Here is a 23856-nt window from a genome sequence, read left to right as displayed (position 1 = left end):
AGAGTGAATTAGAGAGAGCCCCTACCAAGCATGAGCCCTGAGTTCAAACCCAGTACTGTCAAAAAAAAAAAAAAAAAGTTGCTGGCAGAGTGGCTCAATTGGTAGAGCCCCTGCCAAGGAAGTATGAGGCCCCTGAGCTCAAACCCCAGTGCCGCCAAAAAGAAAAAAAGAATGAGTTATGGGTGAGGAGCATGGCCCAAGTTGTAGAGCACCTACCTAGCAAGCATGAGACCCTGAGCTTAATCCCCAGTACTTCCCCCAAAACTTAAATTAATAAAGTTGAGTTATGATTAAAAAAATAAACCTAACTCCTAATCCAACTCTGGCTTCCTGTCTTGAATGTCTTTTTTTTTTCCTGTAGTACTGGGGTTTGAACTCAGACTCTCATGCTTGCTTGGCAGTCACTGTCACTCTTACCACTTGAACCACTCCACCAGCCCTTTGATTTTTTTTTTTTTTTTTAAGATAGGGTCTCAAAAAAAACCCAAGGCTGGCTTCAAACCTTGCTCCTCCTGATCTCTGCCTTCTGAGTAGCTAGTATTACAAGTGTGAGCCACTGGTGTCCAGTGTAACTTCTCTTTCTTGCATGTGCTGTTGACATGGTGCCATCTACCATGAAGTGACACTGCCAAGGAGGCCCTTAACAAAGCCAAACAGATGGGGCCACCTGCTGGACTTTCAGCCCCAAAAACATTAAATACTTTTTTTTTTTTTTTTGGTAATACTGAGATTTGAATTCAGGGACTCATGCTTACTATGCAGATGCTCTAACCTTTTTTCTTCAGAAAGCACCCAACTGTAGGTTGTCACAACAACCTACAGTGCTGTAGCACTGCCTTTCCTTTATCTGAGTAGACTAAGACACTCAGAAAGAAATATTACTTAACACCAGAACATTTTAATTATGAAGGCTTTAATAAATAAAAAGCCCCAAAGTTTCCAAATGTCCATCAAGAATGGAATCCCATCAGTATTCAAGAGAAAACTAAAGGAAAACAAAGGAAGGGGGAAGAGAGAAAGACTGATAACCATTCTCTTTCATAAAGATAAAACACTGCTTCCTCAAGTAATTTAGTATCACTTAAGGTTATGAATAGATAAGAGGAAAACATTTCCACATTTGCCTTATAACAGTACTGGGGAACTGAATGCCAGCTGAGCTGTTTAGGAATGGCTTGCTAAAACATTGAAAAAGTGAAAGACTTCATCCTTGTCATAGACTGCCACCTCGGTAGAACATTCTGTGCACATGACTGGGTGATAGATTTCTTCCACTTCTGTGTCTGCCTGCTCTGCAGGATCTTCAGGGTTGGACCTCATCTTCTTAAAGCCCCGCCTTTTCTTCCTGTTCTCTGAGTTCTTGTATCTTAGAACTTCGTCTTTGTTGACAGAACAATTCATCACAAACATTGCTCTATACTGAGTTTTGTAGGATTCATGCCTAAGAGGAAAATGAAATGGAGAATTTAGATTTATGGGTTTTTTGGCTTTTTGTTTGTTTCTGATGATACTGGGGTTTGAAGTCAGGGGCCTCCTGGATTTATGTTTTCAAGTTACCTTTTAGATTAAATTTGAGAAATCAAAAACTCACTGAAATACATACTAAAACAAATATATGGGAACATAACAGAAAATTTTTAATTCTTTCAAATTTTAAATTTTAAGGATAGGGAGAAACTTTTTTTTTTGGAGACAGGATCTCACTACTATAGCCCAAGCTGGCCTCGAACTTTCGATCCTCCCGGCTCAGCCTCCCAAGTGTTAGGATTACTGGCACATCCTGCAGAAATGTATTATTGAACAAGGCTGGATGGGGGATATAGTTCAGTGATAGAGCACTTGCCTCACATGCACAGGTCTTTTTTCTATTTCTTTAAAAGCAATTTTCATCCCAGAAAAAAAAAATTTTTTTTCTCTTTAGTCATATTTCAGATAGGGTCTCATGGTTTTGCCTGGGCCAGCCTCAGACCACGAGTCTCCTGTGTCTCCCACGTAACTGGGTTTACAGGCTCATGCCATCATGCCCAGCTTATTTGTTGGGGTAGGGGTCTAACTTTTTGTTTGGGCTGGCCTCAAACCCTGACCCTCAGGATGTCATTTCCTGAGTAGCTGAGATTACAGACATGCATCACCACATCTGGCCCTGATTATTCACTCTTTAAATTCAGAGAAGAAAAATTATTGGAAACTTGACAGTATTTTTGGTAGGACTGGGGTTTTAATTCAATGTTTCAAGATTGTAAAGCAGGCACTTTATGACTTGAGTCACACTGCCAGTCCATTTCACTCTGGTTATTTTGTACATAGGGGCCTCTCAAACTATTTGCCCTGGCTGGCCTCAAACTTTGATCTTCCTGATCTCATCCTCCCAAGTAGCTAGTATTACAGGTGTGAGGCACTGGTGCCTAGCTAAATATTTTTTTTGAGAGGGTCTCACTATGTAACCCAGTCTGGCCTCAAACTCACTACGTAGCCAAGGCTAACCTCAGCCTCAGCCTACCAAATGCTGGAATTAAATAAACTTTGAATTTAACTTTTCCCATTGTGGTCTGAGACTGCCTTCCACCTGCCTCATTTCAGGTGGTGTCATTCTGGTCACCATACACATAAAAGCTACAGGTTAAAAAGCTTAAAGGGCTTCTGACTTAATGTCTACTCTTGGCTATACCCCACCAGTCTAACAAATAGACCCTGCTTCCTCTCTTCTTCATACACAACATTTTTATCCTTCTTTCCCCACCTACTAAGTTGCTTTTCTTTTTTTCCCCTTACACCTCAAGCAACAAAAATATTATGCCTAAAAGCAGTGAACTCGAAGTATTCATTCATTGGTTCAAAATATTAATCTCCACTTTCACCAGCACCACCACAAAGCACCAGGAAATAAGAAAGAACAAGATGGCACTTCTCCAGGTAAAACTACAATCCTTCAAAAAATAGATTCACTCATAAATAGTTCTAGTTTACTGTGCACATGTGAGCATGTGCTTGCATGACAGTAGACACCTATAAAACTCTTGCACATTCACATTTTCCCCTTCTCTATATTTCATGTATATTACAACATATACTTTTTCTAAGTCCTTTTTGTTTGTTTTGTTGTTTTTGTGTTTCAAGCAGAGTCTCACTGTGTTGCCCAGGATCACCTGAAACTGGTGTGGTCAAGAGATTCCCCTCCCTCAGCCATCCAAACAGCTGGAATTACAGGTATGTACTACCATGCCCAGAAAACCTGAGGTTTTTGGTTTCTTCCATGCTGGGATCAAACCCACTGCCTTGTGCATGCTAGGCAAGAGCTCTACCACTTTTTTTTTTTTCAGTATTGGGGTTTGAACTCAGGGCCTACACCTTGAATCACTCCACCAGCCCTTTTTTTTGTGATGGGTTTTGTCAAGGGAGGGTCTTGCAAACTATTTACCCAGACTGGTTTCAAACTGCCTCCAGTTTTACAGGCGTGAGCCACTGGCTCCCACCTCTACCACATTTTTGACACAGGGTTTCACTACGTAGCCCTGAATGGCCTCCTACTCACAATCCTCCTGCCTCCCAAATACTGGAATTATAGGCAAACACAATCCCACTATACTTGAACTGAATACTCTTAGAAGTCTTAAATCACGTCCACAAACTTTAAATTTTCCACAGACACAAGAATATTTAATTGGATCAAGCCTAAAATCAAGTTGGAGGGGGCTGAAATGTAAATTATGCAGTAGACACCATGATACATAGGCTCAACATAGCTATAACTTCAACTAAAATTAGTTAGTCCTGTGTCTTGAATTTGTTGTCTGAATTACAGGAGGACTTCAGGAGTATCCAACTAATAAGACATTGCTGTAAAAAATTTCTTAAATACATGGCGGGGCGGGTAACTGAGTGGTAGAACATTTGCTCAGCATGTATGAGGCCCTGGGTTTGATCCCCAACACCAAAAAAAAAAAAAAAAATCCACACAGAAGACATTTCACTTCTACCCCACTACATAGGAACCTGTATTAATACACAGTCTTCACCAAGACCAAGTTCGACTGGTAGATCAGGAAGCCACTTCTTTTTTTTTTTTTTTTTTTCCAGTACCGGGGCTTGAACTCAGGGCCAGTACCTTGAGCCATTCTACAGGCCCTTTTTCCGTGATGGCTTTTTTTGAGGTAGGGTCTCGGGAACTATTAGCCTGGGCTGACTTCAAACCAAAATCCTCCTGATCTCTGCCTCTTGAGTGGCTAGGATCACAGGTGTGAGCCACCTGTGCCCAGCAGGAAACCACTTCTTTTGAGTATTAGAACTCTATGTTATGATTAAGATGGAAGAGAAGTAACTTATGTATACAGGCATTTCCTTCATTTCATAAATAATTTAGGGCTTGCAGTAGGGTACAAAATTCACTGTTATAGACAATCAGGATCCTCAAGCTGCTAATAAAAATAAACTGTACCTGGCTACTCATTAGTTCCTAAAAAAAATAAAAAATCCACCATCTGTATCATCAATTACTTTGTCTTTTTTTTTTCAGCAATAGTGGGGTTGGAACTCAGGGCCTCACATTTAGTAGGCAAACACTCTACCACTTGAGCCCCTCTTCCAGCCCTAATTTTGTGTTAGGTATTTTTTAAATAGGGTCTCACTTATCGCCTGGGCTGGCCTCGAACTTTGGTCCTCCTGATCTCTGCCCCGAGTAGCTAGCATTACAGACATGAGCTCATAGGTCTCATTACTTACTTTTAGTTAACTTGATTCAGAACATGGACTAAGTTACCCATGTATAAAGCCGCCAAAAAAGAAAAAAAATGAAAACGATTTGGATTAATACAATAAAGAGGGAAAAATTGTACATGATCATATTGATCGATGCAGAAAAATCATCTGACAAAATTCAACTATTTCATGATAAAATACCCAATAAACTAAGAATTGGGAGAAATTTCTCTGCACACAGGGCTTACAATGTAGCTTAGTGGCAGAGTGCTTTTCCTACCATGTACAAGGCCCTGGGATCCTCAGCACAGTATAAAAAAAGGAAATGTCCTTAACATAATTTAAAAGCCACACGTGAGCTGGGCGCCAGTGGCAGGCCTATAATCCTAGCTACTCAGGAGACGGAGACAGATCTGGAGGATCAAGGTTTGAAGCCAGCCCTGACAAATGGCTTGTGAGAGCCTATCTCAAAAAAACCCATCACAAAAAAAGGGCTGGCAGAGTGGCTCAAAGTGTAGGCCCTGAGTTCAAGCCCCAGAACTGAAAAAAAAGCCACACGTGAAGAACTCAAACTAATGTCATACATAATAGTAAAAGACTGAAAACAGAATGCTTGACTTTACTACCTCTAGAAATTCTCATCCAGAGAAATTAAGACAAAAAAAAACTAGTTATCCACATTGAAAAGGAAGAAAATAAATTATATCTGTTCAAAGGCAACATGATCTCTTATGTAGAAAGCCTTAAAGAAACACATACACACATACACGAACACACACAAAACCTGTTAGAGCTAATAAACAAATTCAGCAAAGTTGCAGAATATATCACACATAAAAAACATTGTCTAACCAAACACACTGGTAGACATCTATATTCCTAGCACTGGAGAAGCTGAGCTAGGAGGATCTCAGATGAAGGCCAGTCTGGGTTACATACCAAGTGTCAGGTCAGCCTGGGCTACAAAGTGAGACCCTACCTTTAAAAAAATTTTTTAAATTTTAAATTCTAAAAAAAGGACTGGAGGTGTGGCTCAAGCCATAGAGTACCTATGTAGCAAGGGCAAAGCCCCGAGTTCAAAACCCAGTACCACCAAAAAAAAAAAAATCTAGTGAATAATCTGAAATAGAAAGAATAGAGGTTAGCAGGAAATTGGGCAGGTGGGGCTGGAAAATCAGAAGCTATTATTTATTAGGTAGGGACCTTCTGTTTGGAATGACGACAAAGTTCTAGAAATGGAGAGTTGCACAACACTGGAAAAATTAATGCCACTGAAGTGTACACTTTTAAGAAGGTGGCTCAAGTGGTAGAGTGCCTGCCTAGTAAGTGCAAGGTTACAATAATAAGTTTTATGTATATACTACCACAATAAGAGAAATAAGTATATTTGAGATGCGACATAATAAATACATCTGGTCTTTGCTTCTAGACCCTGACCAGAGTTCATAAAACACTTGTAATTGTCAAGAGCAGGTGACTCACACTTGTAATCCTAGCTACTCATAAGGCAGAGATAAGGAGGATTGAGGTTCAAAGCCAGTCCAGGAAAATAGTCTACAGGACCCTATCTCAAAAATGACCAAAAAAAGGCCGGCAGAGTGGCTCAAGTGGTTGAGTGCCTGCCTTGCAAGCATGAAACCCTGAGTTTAAACCCCAGTACCACCAAAAAATAAATTAAAAAAATAACCAACACAAAACGGGCACAAGTGGTAGAGCACTGCCTAGCAAGCATGAGTCCCTGAGTTCAAACCCCAGTACTGACACCCTCCTACCCCCAAAAAAGAAAGAGTAATACAGATAGGGTGAATTTGATCAATGTACATTGCATGTAGGCATGTAAGAAAATACCACAATGAAACCCCCTTGTACAATTAGTTTATGCTAATAAACTTTTTTTAAAACTGTGAAAAACAAAAAGAGTACCACTCCTCCTCCAGCCCCCGCCAAAAAAATATAATATGAGGTCTACAGCTATCCCACCCCAAACACACCTGATCTCATCTGATCTTGGAAGCCAAGCGGAGTCAGGCCAAGTTAGTACTTGGATGGGAAAAGTAATATGAGTATAAAAACCATTTTTCCGCTGGTGGAGTGGCTCAAGTGGTTGAGTGCCTGTCTAGCAAGTGTGAGGCCCAGAGTTCAAGCCCTAGTACCACCAAAACAAAACAAAACAAAACAAAAACCCAAGTTTTTTTCCTTTATGAGATTATGTCATTCCACAACATACATGCAGTTTCACTAAATCCTTATTAGCGTTGGCGAGTGTTTTATTTTAAAAGCTACTTTAATAGAATAAAGTATATTCAAAATTTTTCTACAGAGTGTAGTGAGCTTCCTCGAGCTCCTGGTTCTACTGAACATAACTGGGGACAACGGGAGATGCAGAAAGGACAAATGATAGAAGACAGACATGCATAAAGTAGGGGCCAGATATGCTGGGTGCTTGGATGGAGATGCAACAGCCTCGTTGCTTCTTTTCTCTAATAACTCTTCTTTTACTTCTCTTTTCTCTGTTCATTAAGACCTTACTTCTGAAGTCTTTCTTTTCTATAGTTTAAAGTCTCTTTCCTCAGACTTGCACTGTCCCATGTTCTCTCTTAAAATCTTTGTGCTCAGACTCACAGACAAACAGCAGCAACCATGTCTAAAAACTGCATTAGCATAACTCTTAAAAGTCTCGGTCCTTAAACTCGCTCTGTCCCATGTTTTCTTTAATCTCTTTTAAAGTCTTTGCCCTCAGACTTGCACTGTCCCATGTTCTCTCTGAAAGTCTTGGTGCTCAGACTTGCACTGTTCCATATTTCCTCTAATCTCTAGCATAACTCAGCAGCAGCAGCGTCATTCTGCAGCAGTCCCCTTGCAAGCTGCCTACCAATCAATCCATCCTCCATTAAAAAACCTTGTGTCCTCCTTCAGGGAATCTTTTATACAAAGAAGTGGTGCAAGAGTTCTCAGGGAGGGACATGACATTGTAACAAGAGAAACCTGTGTTCCTACTTCTCTGAACATAAGCAACTTAGGAAAAGCAGCTGTGCTGCAGTTTGCCTTCGCTCTCTTCTGTGGCTAGGGCTGTGCCAAACTCAGCCTGCAGATCATTAAGCACAACTGTGCTTATGTCAATTTCTCATAGGCTTCTCATAATCCACTCCCCACAATACAGGTCAGTCATGTAGCACCAAGGATTGTAAGTAACAGACCTTATCACAATTCCTAAGAACCTCAGCTGGACATAGTGCTACACACCTATAATTCCCACACTTGAGAGGTTGAGGCAGGACTGTGAGCTGGAGGCCAGCCTGGCCTACATAGCCAGACCCTAGTTCCAATACCTAATTCTAAATACGTTGAAAGTCTATTTCTCAAAAAACCAAAACAAACAAAAAGTCTGTATCTTCCAGAGGTGTGACATATGCACTCCAGAAGCTGAGGAAGGAGGATCATGAGTTCAAAGCCAGCCTGGGCTATGGTGAAAACCTGTCTCAAAACAAAACAAAACAAAAAGTCTATTTCTGTTTTAAACAAAGGACCCCCAAGTATTTTTGTGGTTTGTTTTGGTTTTCTTTTCTTTTTGTTTTGTGTGTTAACCTTCATCCATTACCTTTGGCAATCAAGGCAGAGAGTGGTCATGCAGGCAGGACAGTTTAAGACAGCATCACTATTTGGAACAGGCTGCTGTTGTTGACGAGGCCTCTGTAATCCAAAACCATGATAACTAGAACAGAAAAGGATATTGAGAGGAAAAAAACACATTACAGCCAAATCTTGGTTTCTAAATGCTACTCTCCAATAAAAGGAACCACTACTCAGAGAAACAGCTGACTTTGGGAATATGGCATATGGGATGAAGCCACAGTATCTTGCAGTAGCAGAAAGTAAAGAAGTGCTTACTTAACACAAAACAATAAGGGGCTATGATAAAGGGAACAGGAGTCAAATGAAAGAGCTTCCAATAGCTAAAGCTGAACAACAAAATAAAACAGTATGGGATATAATTCAACATTCAAAAAATACTCATGATCCACACTAATATAAACGATTGAATAAATAACTAAATGGGGGAGAACAAATAAATCTACCATACAGAAGAATTCCAAACTTATACTCCACTCTCAGGGTGGTAGAGCATTAGTCTGAGCTACGCATAGTGGTTTCCTTTCAAAAAGTACAGTATGGCTGGGTATGGTGGTACATATCTATAATCCCAGCACTTGGGAAGCTGAGGCAGGAAGATTGGGATTTCAAGGCCAGACTGGGCTATATAAGAGACCCTGTCTCAAAAAAACAAAACAAAACAAAAACACAATCTCAGTCTAATTATGAGAAGCATATGAAAATGATTTCTCACAGAGGGACCTCCTTCATATTCTTGAATAGTGCTCCTCAAAGTCATCATACATAGGAAAATCTGAGAAACTTTTTTAGGCTCATCATCAGGAAGAACTGAATGAAATATTAACTAAATGCAGAATGGTATCTCAGGTAGGATTCTGGTACAGAAAACAGACATCAGGTAAAAACTAAGGAAATCTAATAAACTATGAACTTTAGTTCACAATAATGCATCAGTATTGGTTCCCTAACTGCAACATGTTAAGAATAGGAGCAACTGTGTGTGTTGAGGTTAAGAAATGGTATATCGGAACTCTATTATCTGCTCAATCTTTCTGTAACTGTTCTAAAAAAAAAAGCCTATTAATTTAAAAATACAGAAAGCTACATTAAAGAAACAGAAATGTAAACTCTGAGATTTTTGTTTGCTTTGCTCCCTACTGTATTTCAGAACAGTGGACAGCAGGGCATGGTGGCTCATGCCTGTGATCCTAGCTTCTCAGGAAGCTCATATCAGGAGGATCACGGTTCAAATGAAGCCAGCCCAGGCAATTAGTGCCCTGTCTCAAAAACACCCAACACAAAAAGGGCTGGTAGACTGTGTGGAGAATATAATAAATGCTCAAAAAATATTTGCTGACTGAAAGAATAAAGCATGAACCCATTTATAGAGGCACTAACATATGAGTATCTATTTTTTAGAAGACATACAGCAAATTCCTAAAAATACTGTACAGTGAGTCATTTGGTATTGCTTTAAAAATTCTTTAAATACTGTAGGGAAAACTCCTGATACATATTTAATATTTGTCAAAACACCTCCAACACTTAGCACATTTCAAAACCAAAACCCCAAGAAAATAACTCATTCATTCATTCAATAATAGGTATTTACTGTCTGTCTATTTAACAACGTGTAAGATGTGAGAGATACAGCACTGAATGACACAGGCATGACTACTTTATCTGTGGTGTATAAAATGTAATGAATTCATTATATGAAGTTGGTTTCTGTGGTGTTAAAAGGCTACTGCCTGATACAGTAATATGAATAACAAATCAATGAATTATTACTTCTCAAGATTATATAACAATGGAAATACATTCCATTCATGTGTGGTGCCATACTCCTGTAATCCCCAACATTCAGGAGGCTGAGCAAAAAGAATCTCAAGTTCAAGGACAGCTATATAATGAGATGAGTCTCAAAAAACTAAAGACTGGGGGCAGGCACCTGTATTCTTTAATTACTCAGGAGGCAGAGATCAGGAGGATCGAAGCCAGCCCGGGCAAATAGTTTCCAAGACCCTATCTCAAAAACACCCAATACAAAAAAGGGCTGGTGGTATGGCTCAAGGTGTAGGTCCTGAGTTCAAACCCCAGTACCACCAAAAAAAAAAGACTGAGGACATAGCTCAGTGGTAGAGCACATGCCTAGCATGCATGAGGCCTGGGTTTGATCCCCATCACACCCAAAAAAAAGAAAACACATTCCATCTTACTTAACTGACAAATTTTGTTGCTAGACTGTAAGCTCCTTGACCATCTCAATATTACTTGTAGCACTTAAAATGTTCATTTCATGCTGTGCGTGATCAAAAAAAAAAAAATCCATTCAGACACGCATGGTGGCACACCCCTGTAATCCTAGTACTGAAGTAGGAGGATCTTGGGTCCAAGACCAGCCTGAGCTATCTAGTGAGACATGTCTCAAAAAAAAAAAAAAAAAAAAAAAGTACTTGTGAGGCAGAAAACTCTTGAGTGCCTAAGGCCCATCTAGGCTACACAGCATACATAGTGATTCCAGACCAACCTGTGCTTCAGAGATTCTGACTTTAGAAAAAAAAATTCAAATCATTACAAACAAGGGGACAGTGAAGGAAACAGTGCATGAGCAAAACGTGGAAAGGAAAAAGGGACAAAGTGGGAAAGGAGAATCTAACAGGTGATGTACAAAGATCCCCATACATCAATCTCTCCAGGCTTGAAAAATAAAGATACTCGGACCCCTCGGGAGCTTAATCAAAGACCCCCTAGGAGCTGAGCGTGTAGCTCAATAATAGAGTATGTGCTTAGCACGCAGAGGCCCTGGCTTCAAGCCCCAGCACTAAAAAACCAAGACATCAAGGGTCTGCATTTCAATCTCCCCAGGCAGATACTGACTGCTTAGAGAAGCACTGGATAACGGTGTTAAGTTGCCCAGCTTTAGTTTTATGTGAAATCAGCCTTTATAGCAAAATCAAGTTTGTTAACCACTATATATTGCTAGTGAGAATGTAAAATGATTCAGCCTCAGTGAAAAATACTTTGGTGGTTCTTCAAAAAGTTAAATATAGAGATGTAGCTCAGGGGTAGAACACTTGTTCTAGCATGGGCAACACCCTGGGTTCAATCCCCAGCAGTGTGGGGAGAAAAAAGTTACAGAATTACATTTGATCCAACAGTTCCATTCCTAGGTACAGAACCAAAAGAAATGAAAGTAAAGACTCAAATTTCTACACCAATGTTCACAGCAACACTATTCACAATAGTCAAAAACAGAAACACCACCAACATCCCCCAGTGAATGAATGGATAAACAAACGGATACATACACACAATAAAATATCATTCAGTCATGCTGGCTGCGATGGCTCAGGTCTATAATCCTGGCTACCCGGAAAGCAGAGATCAGAAGGATCTCAGTTCAAAGATAGTCTGGGCAAATAGTTCAAGAAACCCTATCTTGGGACCCCTGCTAGCTCTGGGAGCTCTACTCTGCTACAACTTTTCTATCTCAATTAACTCTCCCTTTTTACTCACACACACAAAAAATACCCAACATAAAACAGAGCTGACGGAGTGGCTCAAGTGGCAGAGCACCTGCCTAGCAAGTATGAGGCCCTGAGTTCAAACCTCAGTATCAAAAAAAAATACCATTCAGTCATAAAAAGAAATACTGATATATGCTGCAATGGACCTCAAAAACATTATGCTAAGTGAAAGAAACTAGACACAAAAGGTTCATATTGTATGACATCCCATTTATACAAAATACCCAGAATAGGTAAATACACAGAGACAGAATAAAGAGCTGTGGATTTGCCAGGGATTAAGAGGGTAGAAGGGAAGCTTCTACCCCCTTATAGTATTCTACCTATACTTAATGGTATAGGTTTCTTATTGGGATAATGAAAATGGTTTGAAATTAGAGAGGTGAGTGCCACACAATATTGTATAAATATGCCACTAAATAAATAAATATTGTATATAAATGCCACTAAATTGTTCCCTTTTTTGTTTGTTTGTTTTGTGGAACTGGGGTTAAATTCAGGGGTAGGCAGGCACTCTACCACTTGAGCCACTTCGCCAGCCCTGTTTTTGTTTTTGTTTTGTTTTGAAGTACTGGGGCTTGAACTCAGGGCCTATACCTTGAGTCATTCCACCAGCCCTGTTTTTGTGTTGGGTTTATTCAAGATGGAGTTTCACAAACTATTTGCCCAAACTGGCTTTATACAGCAGTCCTCCTGATCTCTGCCTCCTGAGCCAGCCTGTTTTGTGTTGGGTGTTTTCAAGATAGTATCTCTCGAACCATTTGCTGGAGCTTGCCTCAAACTGCAATCCTCCTGATCTCTGCCTCCCAACTAGCTAGAATTATAGGCACCAGCGCCAAGCAACTGTTCCCTTTAAAATAGTCAATTTTATGTTCTGTAAATTTCACATTTTAAAAAATAAAGTTTGTTAATAGTTTAAAAGAACACTTAGGTGCTAACATAATTATCAATTCATCCACATAAACTCTTAATCCCAAAATAATTTTAAAAAGTCAGTTTTCTTTCCTGAATGGAGAGACTAACATTCAGTCTGTATCTGACAATAGTTTTTAAAAACCAATTTTCTGGTTATTTTCAAAATAAACTACTCAGTAGTTTTTTCTCTCAAACTTCTTTTATGTGTGAGTATAAAAACATACACATAGCCAGGCGCCAGTGGCAATCCTAGCTATTTAGGAGGCAGAGGACAGGAGAATCACAGTTCAAAGCCAGCCAGGGCAAACAGTTCTTGAGACACTATGCCAAAAATACCCAACACAAAAAGAGCTGGTGGAGTTGCAAAAGTGGTAGAACACCTGCCCAGCAAGGTTGGGCCCCTGAGTTCAAATCCCAGTAACATAAACATATAGGGCATTGTGAATGTAATGAAAATCATTTTTTGGTATTTTTTCTAAGGATTCTAAATATTAAATTCTTACCCCCTTCTCTGTGCATCAACCCATGCCTGGTCTCTGTTATCTTTTTCAGGATCATATAGTAATTCATCATTTGTTGGAATCCTGTGCCGTTTCTTCTTTTTTTTCTTGGTCACTTGTGCTAATTTTTAAAAGATTAAGAATATAGCTAAGTATCATGTATAAAGTTCACACTTCTTTAATATAAAATGAAGAATTCCCTGTTCCCTAAGCTGTATACTTCTTCTATTTATATTATTCTAGAAAAATTTTAAATCCATTCTTCAAAAGCAGTTCTTGTCAAATTAACAAGGCACTAAAATAATGATGACAGAGAAGACCAAAATTGCTACTTTTTTTTTTCTTTTTGGTTTTTTGAGACAGGGTCTTGCTATATAGTTCAAGCTGGCCTTGAACTCATGATCCTCCTCAGCTTCTGGAGTGCTGGGATTACAGTTGTGTGTCACCATACCTGGTTCAAAATTATCTCTTTATCAGTGAGTAGTACCTCAAGGATGAAGCCCAAATAAAAGAATTCAGGTCTCAAAACGGCTTCTCAAACAAACCAAAAAAAAGGAACTATTTTTGATGTACAAATTCTCTACAAGTTCTCATATATGAAATACTACTAAAGTCAGAGCAAAAATAAATCAAAAATGAAAAAAAGAAACCTACCTGGGCATGTGACACAAACCTATAGTCCCAGTTATTGGAGCAACATATCAAGACCCCATCTTAAAAAAAATTAGGAAGCCAGGTGCCAATGGCTCACACCTGTAATCCTAGCTACTCAGGAAGCAAAGATTTAGGAGGATCACAGTTCGAAGCCAGCCCAAGCAAATAGGTCATGAGACCCTATCTCAAATAAGCCGATCACAAAAAAGGGCTGGTGGAGTGGCTCAAAGTGTAGGCCCTGAGTTCAAACCCCAGTACCAAAAAAACTTAAAAGTATGAGCCTGGGGGTTATAATTCAGTGACTGCTTGCCTCATAGTCATGAAGCCCTGTCCTCAACATATAAAAAAACCAACAAAAACTATAGGCATCCCTACTACACTCTTTAAATGTTCTTTAGCAGGTCAATATTTAATTCATAATACACAAAAACTTTCTGTACTATATAAATTTGTTATTTGTGTATTCTAGTGTAACTCCTATTATAAGTAATTAGTTATTTTTAACACATTAGGAAAAATTCCCTAGGAAAATAAAATATGGAAACTATTTGCAGATGTGAAAACAAATGTTTGGACTCCAAGGAACCTAATAGAGGAAAATAGGTGGAAAAGAGCCCTCTTCGGGGGAGGTGGTGAGTCAGGACACACTCTCCCTCTTCCCCAGGTGCACCAACATAGCTGTGTACTCATGTCTGAGTACACATTTTCTTAGCCAATCCTGCTTTTCTTTTTATACCAACAGCCCTATTTTTAAAAAAATAAAAAAAGCGGGAAAAATTAAAACTAAGAGGGAAATCCTAATATCAAATAATTGTTAGGTGAACCTTTTTCATAAACTAAACTGCTAAACAAAATGTTACTTACCTGCTTTGTCCTCATCCTCAGAATCAGAATCAAAATATATATCATCATAGTACTTTGTTGGAGTTATTCCAACTTTCCCATTTCCTGAGGAAGACCCTGTTAAAACCAGAAGTGAACTTTACAGACTAAACCATACATAATTCACAAGAAAAAAAAAAAAACCACATATTTTTCCATCACTCCAAAGTAACATTAACATATTCACAATCTCATCTGGATGGTGAATATTCTCACAATTTACTTGCTATTTCTATGCCCTACACAGTTACTTGTCCTACACAATTACTACATAAGGACTTGCCCCTCTTTGATTAAAGTGTTCCAAACCCTGAGAAAATTATTCTTTCTCCCTTTCTACAAATCCAAATGATTTCTTTTTTCTTTTTGGTGGAACTGGGGTTTCAACTCAGGGCTTTGTGCCAGCAAAGCAGGCACTCTACCGCCTGAGTCACACTTCCAGTCCATTTTCCTCTGGTTATTTTGGAGATGCGTGTCTCTCAAACTATTTGCCTGGGCTGGTCTCAAACTTCTGTTCTTCCGATCTCAGCCTCCCAAGTAGCTAGGATTAACCAGGGCCTGACCCAAATTCAACTGAATTTTTAAAAAGCCGTATTTTGGACTGGAAGTGTGGCTCAGGCAGTAGAGCACCTGTTTTGGAACCATGCAGCCCTGAGTTCAAACTCCAGTCCCACCAAAAAAAAGAGAGAAGGTACTGGAGGTGGCAAGCAGCCTCTGCTAAAGAATGACAGCATTGAGACAGTGTCTTAACAAAATGCATTTTCCAAATCCCATAAATAAATAAATAAATTTTCTAGTTGGGCACTGGTTGCTCACACCTATAATCCTAGCTATTGGGAAGGTGAGATGGGAAGGATTACAACAGTTCGAGGGCAGCCCAAGCAAAAAGTTCTAGAGACCACCATCTCCAAAATAACCCAAAGAAAATGGAGGTGTGGCTCAAGAGGGAGAATGCCTTCTTTGTCCATTGTGAAGCCCTGAGTTCAACCCCGCCCCCCAAAAAAGGGCATATTTTCAAGTTACCAGCATTTGTCTCTCTATCCTTTAGTCCTACAGGATACTGTGGAGAACAGGAAATGAGTGTCTTGGTTTTCTGAGTAAACATTTTTATTAGCATATATTACTTGTATGGCGGAGTTTCATTTGTCACATTTCCATGTATGTTTACAATGTACCTTGGTTACACTCATCCCCTCCACCCTTCTCCCCACACACACTTAAAATAATCTCAACAAGTTTCTTCATGTATTTTCATACAAATATATAAAGTACATCAACATTTTTCCTCCTCCTTCATGCTCTCCATTTATCCTCCCCATTCTCACTAGTACCCACCCTCCAACAGGATCTGTTTTTCATTCCAGTCTTTCATTTTTCAAGTGTATACACCTTGTTCAACAGGGTTTCTCCATGGTATTTCACCCATGAATATATTCACTTTAATCAGATTAACTCTATTATTCTCCCTTCCCTTTCCCCTCTACCCCCATTAGTCAACAGCTTTCAGTGTGTTCTGTCATACCATTTTCCTACACAAATAAAATATATTTCGAAATTATTCTGAATGTCTTGTTTTAAGGGTCCTTAGTGGGAAAAGGATAAGAATACTACAGGAAGGCAGGGGTATTGGTCAAGAACTACTCTTCCTCTCTCCAGCTATACTCAGGGCCACGCCACTACTTACATTTATGTCTTCACATGCTGTGTTCCTAATTCTTCCTCTTAATTAACACCTGCTTTAGTTATATACTGTCAGTTCTTCAAAAGTAATACACAGCAAATTAACATGAAAATCAATGTTGAAGAGTCCTACTTGCACAATCCAGTTTTTGGGTCCGATTCTTTTTACATAAAGACCTCAAAATGAGTCAGGTGTGGTGGTACATGTATGCAATCCCAGCACTCAGGTAGATGGGCAGAATGATCACAAGTTGGAAACCAGCCTGGGTTCCATAGTGAGACCTGGTCTCAAAAAACAAAACAAATGGGGCTAGCAGAGTGTATCAAGTGGTAGAGCACCTGTCTAGTAAGCATGGGGACCTGAGTTCAAACCCCAGTGTCACCAAAAAAATAAGTAAATAAAATGAGGTGGGAATTTGTGGTAACATATCATTAAATTTAACGTTAGTGCCATCTAACCCTAAAAATACTTTTATAAGCAGGTGTGTCTTTTTTTAAAAATCCTACAGTAATAACTACAAAAGGAAATGTTACAAATTAACAATATTAAATACACATGGCATGCCCCATGATCATCAAATGAAAGTAGTGTGGCTCAGGTTACCAAACACATTTATTCCTTCACTTAATAAGTAAATTGAGTACCTTCAGAAAGCACTAGAGACACAAAAGAGCACAGATACAGTTCCTGCCCTTGTAGAACTTACAAAAATATATATGAAAACTGAACCAAAACTTTACCCGTTCCCGGACAGGATAACTTGTCCTCCATTGTTTTTATAGTGGAATTTAATTCAGCTTCCATTTCTTTTTCAAATTCATCTTCACTAGATGATTCACTTTCTCCAGTAAGACATTCTCTGATTAGTTTTCGTTTTTGGTCAGGAGTTCCATGTAAAAGCACATCAACTTCATCTTCAGAGCTAGCATATATTTAAAGTCACAAAAAATATGAGTATTTAAAAATTAAAATCAGGGCTTTAGATATGGCTCAGTGACAGAGCAACTGCCTAGCACTGCAAAAATAAATAAATAAAATCACTTAAAACTCCCCATCATCTCACTGTTCAACAGCAATTTTAACTTTTACAAAAGTTTTGATATACCTATCATATTACACTCAGCAATTATCAACAGATCCACTAATTCTGCATATTTCCAAATATACTATCTAAATAAATGTTATCTAAATATAAAATTTAGATAACATTTCCTTTATACTGTGTTATGTACTTATTTCTAAATGCTTTGCTTTATTTAAAAAGTATAATGAAAATTTCTGTATATGCAATTTTGTTTCTGTTGATTTCCCCAGAACAAATGTGTATAATTAGACACAAATATCTAACTTCTATCTATTTTCCAAAACTACTGCACCAATTCATAGTTACGCCAGCAATAAAAAGTTTACTTCACAGAAGTGGGACCTTTCTAAAATTGTAGATATTTAAATATAACTTAATATACATAATTAATATACAGCTAACATATCCACACAAAATATACTAAGATTGTAATTAATTTTTACAATTTAAAAGACACAGTACTATAGAGAACTATAAATAGAGAGAAAGCAAAATTATATTCCAGATCCTCCTAAGCAATTTCTGCCAATTTACCTTGCCTCGTGTGACTGGGGTTCCCCATCAACAGTATTATGACAGAATTAAACCAAACATGAGGAGGAATGAAACATTAACAAAATGAATTAAGTGCCTGAGATACAGTAATAGAACCAGTAATACATAATACTCAATTATTCATAGACTAGTGAAGACATAATGATCCTGACTTTTCTCTATTTTCTCTTAGAGAACAAAGCTTTTGAAGGTCCAGCAAAAGATCAACCATAAAAACACAATTCTCTCTAGCTAACTGCACTGATGATTGAGGCTTCAGCCAGAATCCACTCCTAGAAACTATCCCATCTGACAGATAAATCAACATCCTAACTAGCATGCTCCCTTTCTCCAGTACTATTTTCACTCGAGTCCTCTTAACCCTGTCTGTACTACCATATGCTAAGGGTCTCCAGGCCTCCCAACTCTCTTCTGTTTCACCACACCCTCAATGCTACTGGAGAATGTTATTCCTAAAAGACTCTCATCACTTCACTATGCAACTCAGGAGTCTTCCATGCCAGCCTCTGAGCACAGCATTCAAAACAGCCTTCCACAATCTGGCTCCACTTTATTTTTTCAACCTTAACTCCCACAATTACCCTCTATCTACCTTCTTAGTCCTTAATTAGACACAATTTTGCCCTCATGGTATATAAAGCATGGGTAAAGACATTTTTGATTGACAACGGAGGGAGGGACAACTAGCATCTAGTGGATAAGGGTTAAGGAAGGATGCTGCTAAACATCCAAAATGCACAAGATATCCCCAACAAACAGAACTATTTGACCCAAAATGCCAATGCTACTACAGTTGAGAAACTCTGATCCTACATCCCAGTGTTTGCAGAGTGTGACATACACGATTATTTTAAGTAGCTGGGTGCCCATGGCTCATGCCTGTAATCCTAGCTACTCAGGAGGCAGAGATCAGGAGGATTATGGTTCGAAGCCAGCCTGGGCAACTAGATCTCAAGACCCCATCTTGAAAAAACCCATCACAAAAAAAGGGCTGATGGAGTGGCTCAAGGTACAGGCCCTGAGTTTAAGCCCCAGTATCATGCACACACAAAAAAGATTATTTTAAGTAATAGCAGAATAGTCAGCCCACTAAGTAATACTGAATCCAATGCTGATAGAAACATAAAATGGTACAGACACCATGAGAAATAGCTTGGTAGTTTTTATAAGTATATAAAACTAAACATGCAACTACTACACAACCCAGCAGCCAGCAACAATACTACAAGGCATTGTAGAAATGAAAACCTGTATTCATACAAAACCTATATATGGGGCTGGTGGAGTGGCTCAAGTGATAGAGTGCCTTCCTAATGAGGCCCTGAGTTCAAACCTCAGTACCACAAAAAAAAAGCAAAAACCTCTACAGGAATGTTTACAACAGATTTATTCACAATAACAAAAAGTACAGATAACCCAAATGTCCTTCAGTGAATGAACTGTTCAGTAAAAAAGAAATAAACTACTAATACCTGCAAAAACCTGCATCGACTGATCTAGACAATGGGGCGGACAGAGAGGGAGGGAGGGGGAGAGAGAGAGATAGACTGACAGGCAATAGGATCCATGTGATGAGAGAATGTTCTATACCTTGACTGTCTTAGTATCTATACCAATTGTGACCCTGCGCTATAGTTTGCTAGTGTGCTAACATTGGAGAAGACTTGATAAAGGGTACACAGGAACTGTCTGTATTATTTCTTATGACTGCATATGAATCCACAATAACTTCAAAACAAAAAGGCTTTAAAACTCGAATCATGCTGACAGAGTGGTTAAATGGTAGAGAGCCTGCCTAGCAAGCGTGAGGCCTTGAGTTCAAACCACAGTACTGAAGGAAAAAAATAATTGAATTACAACGCAAAGGGATGCTGGGCACCCACCAATGGCTCACACCTGTAATCCTAGCTACTCAGGAAGCTGAGATCAGGAGGATCATAGGTTTGAAGCCAGCCAGGGCAAATAGTGAGTGAGAGCCTACCTCAAAAAAAAAAAAAAAAACCATCATAAAAAAGGTCTGGGCTGGTGGAGTGGCTCAAGGTGTAGGCCCTGAGTTCAAGTCCCAGAACTGCAATAAATAAATAAGGCAAAGGGATTACTCTTTTTGCAAATTCTCCAATCCTCATGCTTATCTCAAGTAAAGTCTGTCTTTAGCACTGCTGGAAGGGACAAAACATGATATGCCCTGCACATTGTTGTTGAGCATGCCAAGAATCACTCTTTGCCCACCCTGATTCTCAGCATTGTGTTGCCAGTGAGCAACCTTGAGGAATTAGGTTAATGTCTCTTTCCAGGACAGAGAGCAGGCTTATTTACTGTCTGCTATGGAAGAACTAGATTCTCTACACTCAAGTGTTCCTTAGCCACATCACCAACACACTGAGTGAGCAGCATTTATCTAATTAAACCCATTGGTGTGTAGGGTTGAGAAGTAAGGTCAATCAACACAACATGATGCTTGCTATGTGTACTCTTTCCTCTCTGACTCAGCAGTCTCATGTCCTCCACCGGCTTCCATAACACAGTAACAGGATGGAATGTATTATCTTATCAGTAGTATAAAAGCAAATTCTGACAGACATCTAACACCAATGTTCCTTTTTAACACAACATACTGCCAGCACTGGTGGCTCTTATCTTTAATCCTAGCTCTTGGGAGGCTGAGATCCGGAAGATCAAGGTTGGAGGCCAGCCCAGATAAAATAGTTCCAGAGACCCCCATCTCAAATTAACCAGAGCAAAAACTGGATTGGAGATGTGGCTCAAGCAGTACAGCACCTCCTTTGCAAAGCACAAAGCCCAATCTCATCAAAAAAAGCAAGTACTGCCAAGAGTGTGGTGGTGCACACATGTAATCCCAGAACTAAGGAGGCTGAATAAGAAGGATTGAGAGTTCCAAGCCAGCTGGACTACATAACACCTTATCTACAAAAAAAAAGCACTGAGGTCAGAGCCTTCAGCAGGCAATACGGTCCCATAACATTGTTTTCGAAGTATTTACCGTTACAGTTACCTTACCAGTGGGAACTATCACAAGACTATAAAGCTTCCTTAAAGAAATTTAACTACACGTCTGGAGGCATAGTTCAAGTGATAAAGCACATGCCTAGCAAGCACCAAGGCCCTGAGTTCAAACACCAGTACATTCAAGAAAAAAATTAACTAAAAAATGTGAATTTAGCCAAAAAACACATGAAAAAATGCTCACCATCTCTAGCCATAAAGGAAATGCAAATTAAAACCACACTAAGATTCAACCTCACCCATTAGAATAGCCATCATTAGCAACACCACTAACAACATGTGTTGGCGAGGATGCTGGGGAGGGGGGTTGGTGGAGGAATGCAAAAAGGAACCTTTTTACACTGCTGGTGGGAATGCAAGCTAGTGCAACCACTCTGGAAAAAAAATTTGGAGGCTTCTTAAAAATCTAAATATAGATCTACCATACGATCCAGCAATACCACTCTTGGGGATATACCCTAAAGAATGTGACACAGGTTACTACAGAAGCACCTGCACACCCATGTTTATTGCAGCGCTATTCATAATAGCCAAGTTATGGAAACAGCCAAGATGCCCCACTACTGACAAATGGATTAAGAAAATGTAGTATTTATATACAATGGAATTTTATGCAGCCGTGAAGAAGAATGAAATCTTATCATTCGCAAGTAAAGGATGGAACTGGAGAACATCATTCTGAGCGAGGTTAGCCTGGCCCAAGAGATTTCTCCCTCATATGCAGACATTAGATCAAGGGTAAACACAACCCTTGATCACATGATAAAGCAAGAGCACACAAGGGAGGTATAAGGATAGGTAAGACACCCAAAAAGCTAGATAGCAATTTTTGCCCTCAATGCAGAGAAACTAATGCAGAAACTTTAAAGTGACAGAGGCCAATAGGAGAAGGGGACCAGGAATTAGAGAAAAGGTTAGTTTAGAACAGGAAAGCAATGCGAGTAAACTCCCTGTATAGCTATCCTTATCTTATCTCAACTAACAAAAACCCTTGGTCCTTCCTATTATTGCTTATACTCTCTCTTCAACAAAATTAGAGATAAGGGCAAAATAGTTTCTGCCTGGTAGGGGGAGGGGGAGAAATGACCCAAACATTGTATGCACATATGAATAAAAGAAATTATTAAAAATGTGAATTTACCTTTAAGAGAGAGATTAAATCAATTCAGGTGTATATGGAGATGGTAAAACTCAGGAAAAAACCCTCAAATTCAGGAAACACTGCTGTATCCCAATCAAACTCAATTACCTCTTGAAGCTGGCATGTACTTTTTTTCACACACAGGACCCATTACCTGAAACTTTTTCACAGGAATCCTGGTGTCCATCCTCCTACCTCACAACAGAAATCTTCACAGTAGTCTAATCTTCCATGTCCAACACCCTTCCCCAAAATAATGAGGAAACATGCAAATGAAGAAGGAATAGCTTCACAGCCAGCTTCATCAGACAAAAATTAATGTTCAGAATTAATTATATGAATGGGACCTGCTGGCAGCTAAAGAAATAGCTAAGATTGGCTGGAAATCTCTTAGCATTATAACTCCAAGTTTGAGACTCGGAATATGGCTCAGTGGTACAGTGCTTGCCTAGCATGCACAGGGCCCTGGGTTCAACCTCCAGCACCTCCCCTCCCCCCCCCACCCCACACAATTGCATTATCCCTAATCCTAACCCTAATCTTGGGGACGGTAGTGCAGCTCAATGGTAGAGCACTTGCCTCCATTGCGAAAGACCCTGGGTTCAATTCCCATATTTACACCTGCAAGTTTCCCCCAGATAGGATAAATCCTCCCTTCTGGAAATTACTCCGGAGAACTTCATCTCAGGTCATTTTCTACAATGCTCTTCCGAGCTACTTTATCTTATTTCCCCTATTATAATGTAAGCCTGTGGAAGACAAGGATCTTATGGTTTATAAACCAGAGCAGGGATAATATGGTAGAAAAGCGCCTGTTCAATATTGCCTTACTTCTGTTTGACAGTTGCTTAAGTATGTATTTCCATACTTATATTTCCGTGTTATAAATTAGGAGCCGAGAAGTGACTTGCCTTCGGCCACACTACTAGTAAGCTGTAAAGGCAGGACTTGATGTCATGGCTTTGAAGGTTTACACTGGGCCCCCGCGATTCCGGAAGGCCTTTTACCGGGTACTCTCGCTTGTGGCAGCCCTGCCTCCGCAGGGGCCCACGACCCCATCCCGAAGGCCCCCTCCCTATCCTCCCCCACCCCGGTGCCCTCCCACAAGCGGCAGTGGGGCGCCACGGCCGCCGGAGCGGCTGGGCCGGCGGTCCTCAGACTCCGCAGGACAGTGAGTGACAGGGATCGAAGGGCGGGTCTCAGCCCGAGGCTGGTTGGGGCGAGGGGCCAAGGTGGGACAGCGGCCCACCTGCTCAAAGCCGGATCCTCGTCGCTAGGCTCTTCAAGCGCGTAGGGGTCGTAATCATCCTGGAGCCGGTTCATGGCTGCATACAGCGGCCCACAGGTCCACTGACCGCCCGAAGCTCCTGTGTTTACTTCACAGCATCCCTCCCCTAAGGCGTCCCCGATTCCACTTCCGCTCGCACTGCCGAGTCCTCCCTGCGCGCCTGCGCAGAACGTCCAGGCAAAGGGACCGGAAGAAGGGAGAAGGGGGCGGATCCCAGACCCACATGTGCTGCTTATTGTGTTTCCTGCTTGTGTGAAAACAACAGGGACCTTATCCTCGAAAATACTAGTCTCCA

General features: G+C 40.0%; 1 protein-coding gene across 3 annotated transcripts; it reads right to left on the bottom strand.

Annotated features, from left to right (window-relative positions):
* Positions 1 to 878: 878 nt before the first annotated feature.
* Eapp (E2F associated phosphoprotein) lies at positions 879 to 23727 on the bottom strand. Of its 3 annotated transcripts, XM_020185913.2 has the most exons (6): positions 23523 to 23725; positions 17210 to 17391; positions 14771 to 14866; positions 13256 to 13373; positions 8294 to 8407; positions 879 to 1441 (listed from the first exon to the last, which is right to left on the bottom strand). In XM_020185913.2, the coding sequence occupies exons 1-6, from the start codon at positions 23594 to 23596 to the stop codon at positions 1165 to 1167; spliced, it is 861 nt and encodes a 286-aa protein (XP_020041502.1). In that variant the 5' UTR covers positions 23597 to 23725; the 3' UTR covers positions 879 to 1164. The 3 variants fall into 3 exon arrangements, with proteins under 3 accessions (XP_020041502.1, XP_073924267.1, XP_020041504.1); XM_074068166.1 differs by lacking the exon at positions 8294 to 8407 and having other exon boundaries at positions 23523 to 23727; XM_020185915.2 differs by lacking the exons at positions 879 to 1441; positions 13256 to 13373 and having other exon boundaries at positions 8316 to 8407; positions 23523 to 23727.
* Between the last annotated feature and the right edge of the window lie 129 nt (positions 23728 to 23856).

The sequence above is a fragment of the Castor canadensis genome, chromosome 3, assembly GCF_047511655.1.
Source record: "Castor canadensis chromosome 3, mCasCan1.hap1v2, whole genome shotgun sequence".
NCBI lineage: Eukaryota > Metazoa > Chordata > Mammalia > Rodentia > Castoridae > Castor > Castor canadensis.
Note: the sequence above shows the minus strand (reverse complement) of the source record. Positions and strands in the feature narration are given on the sequence as shown.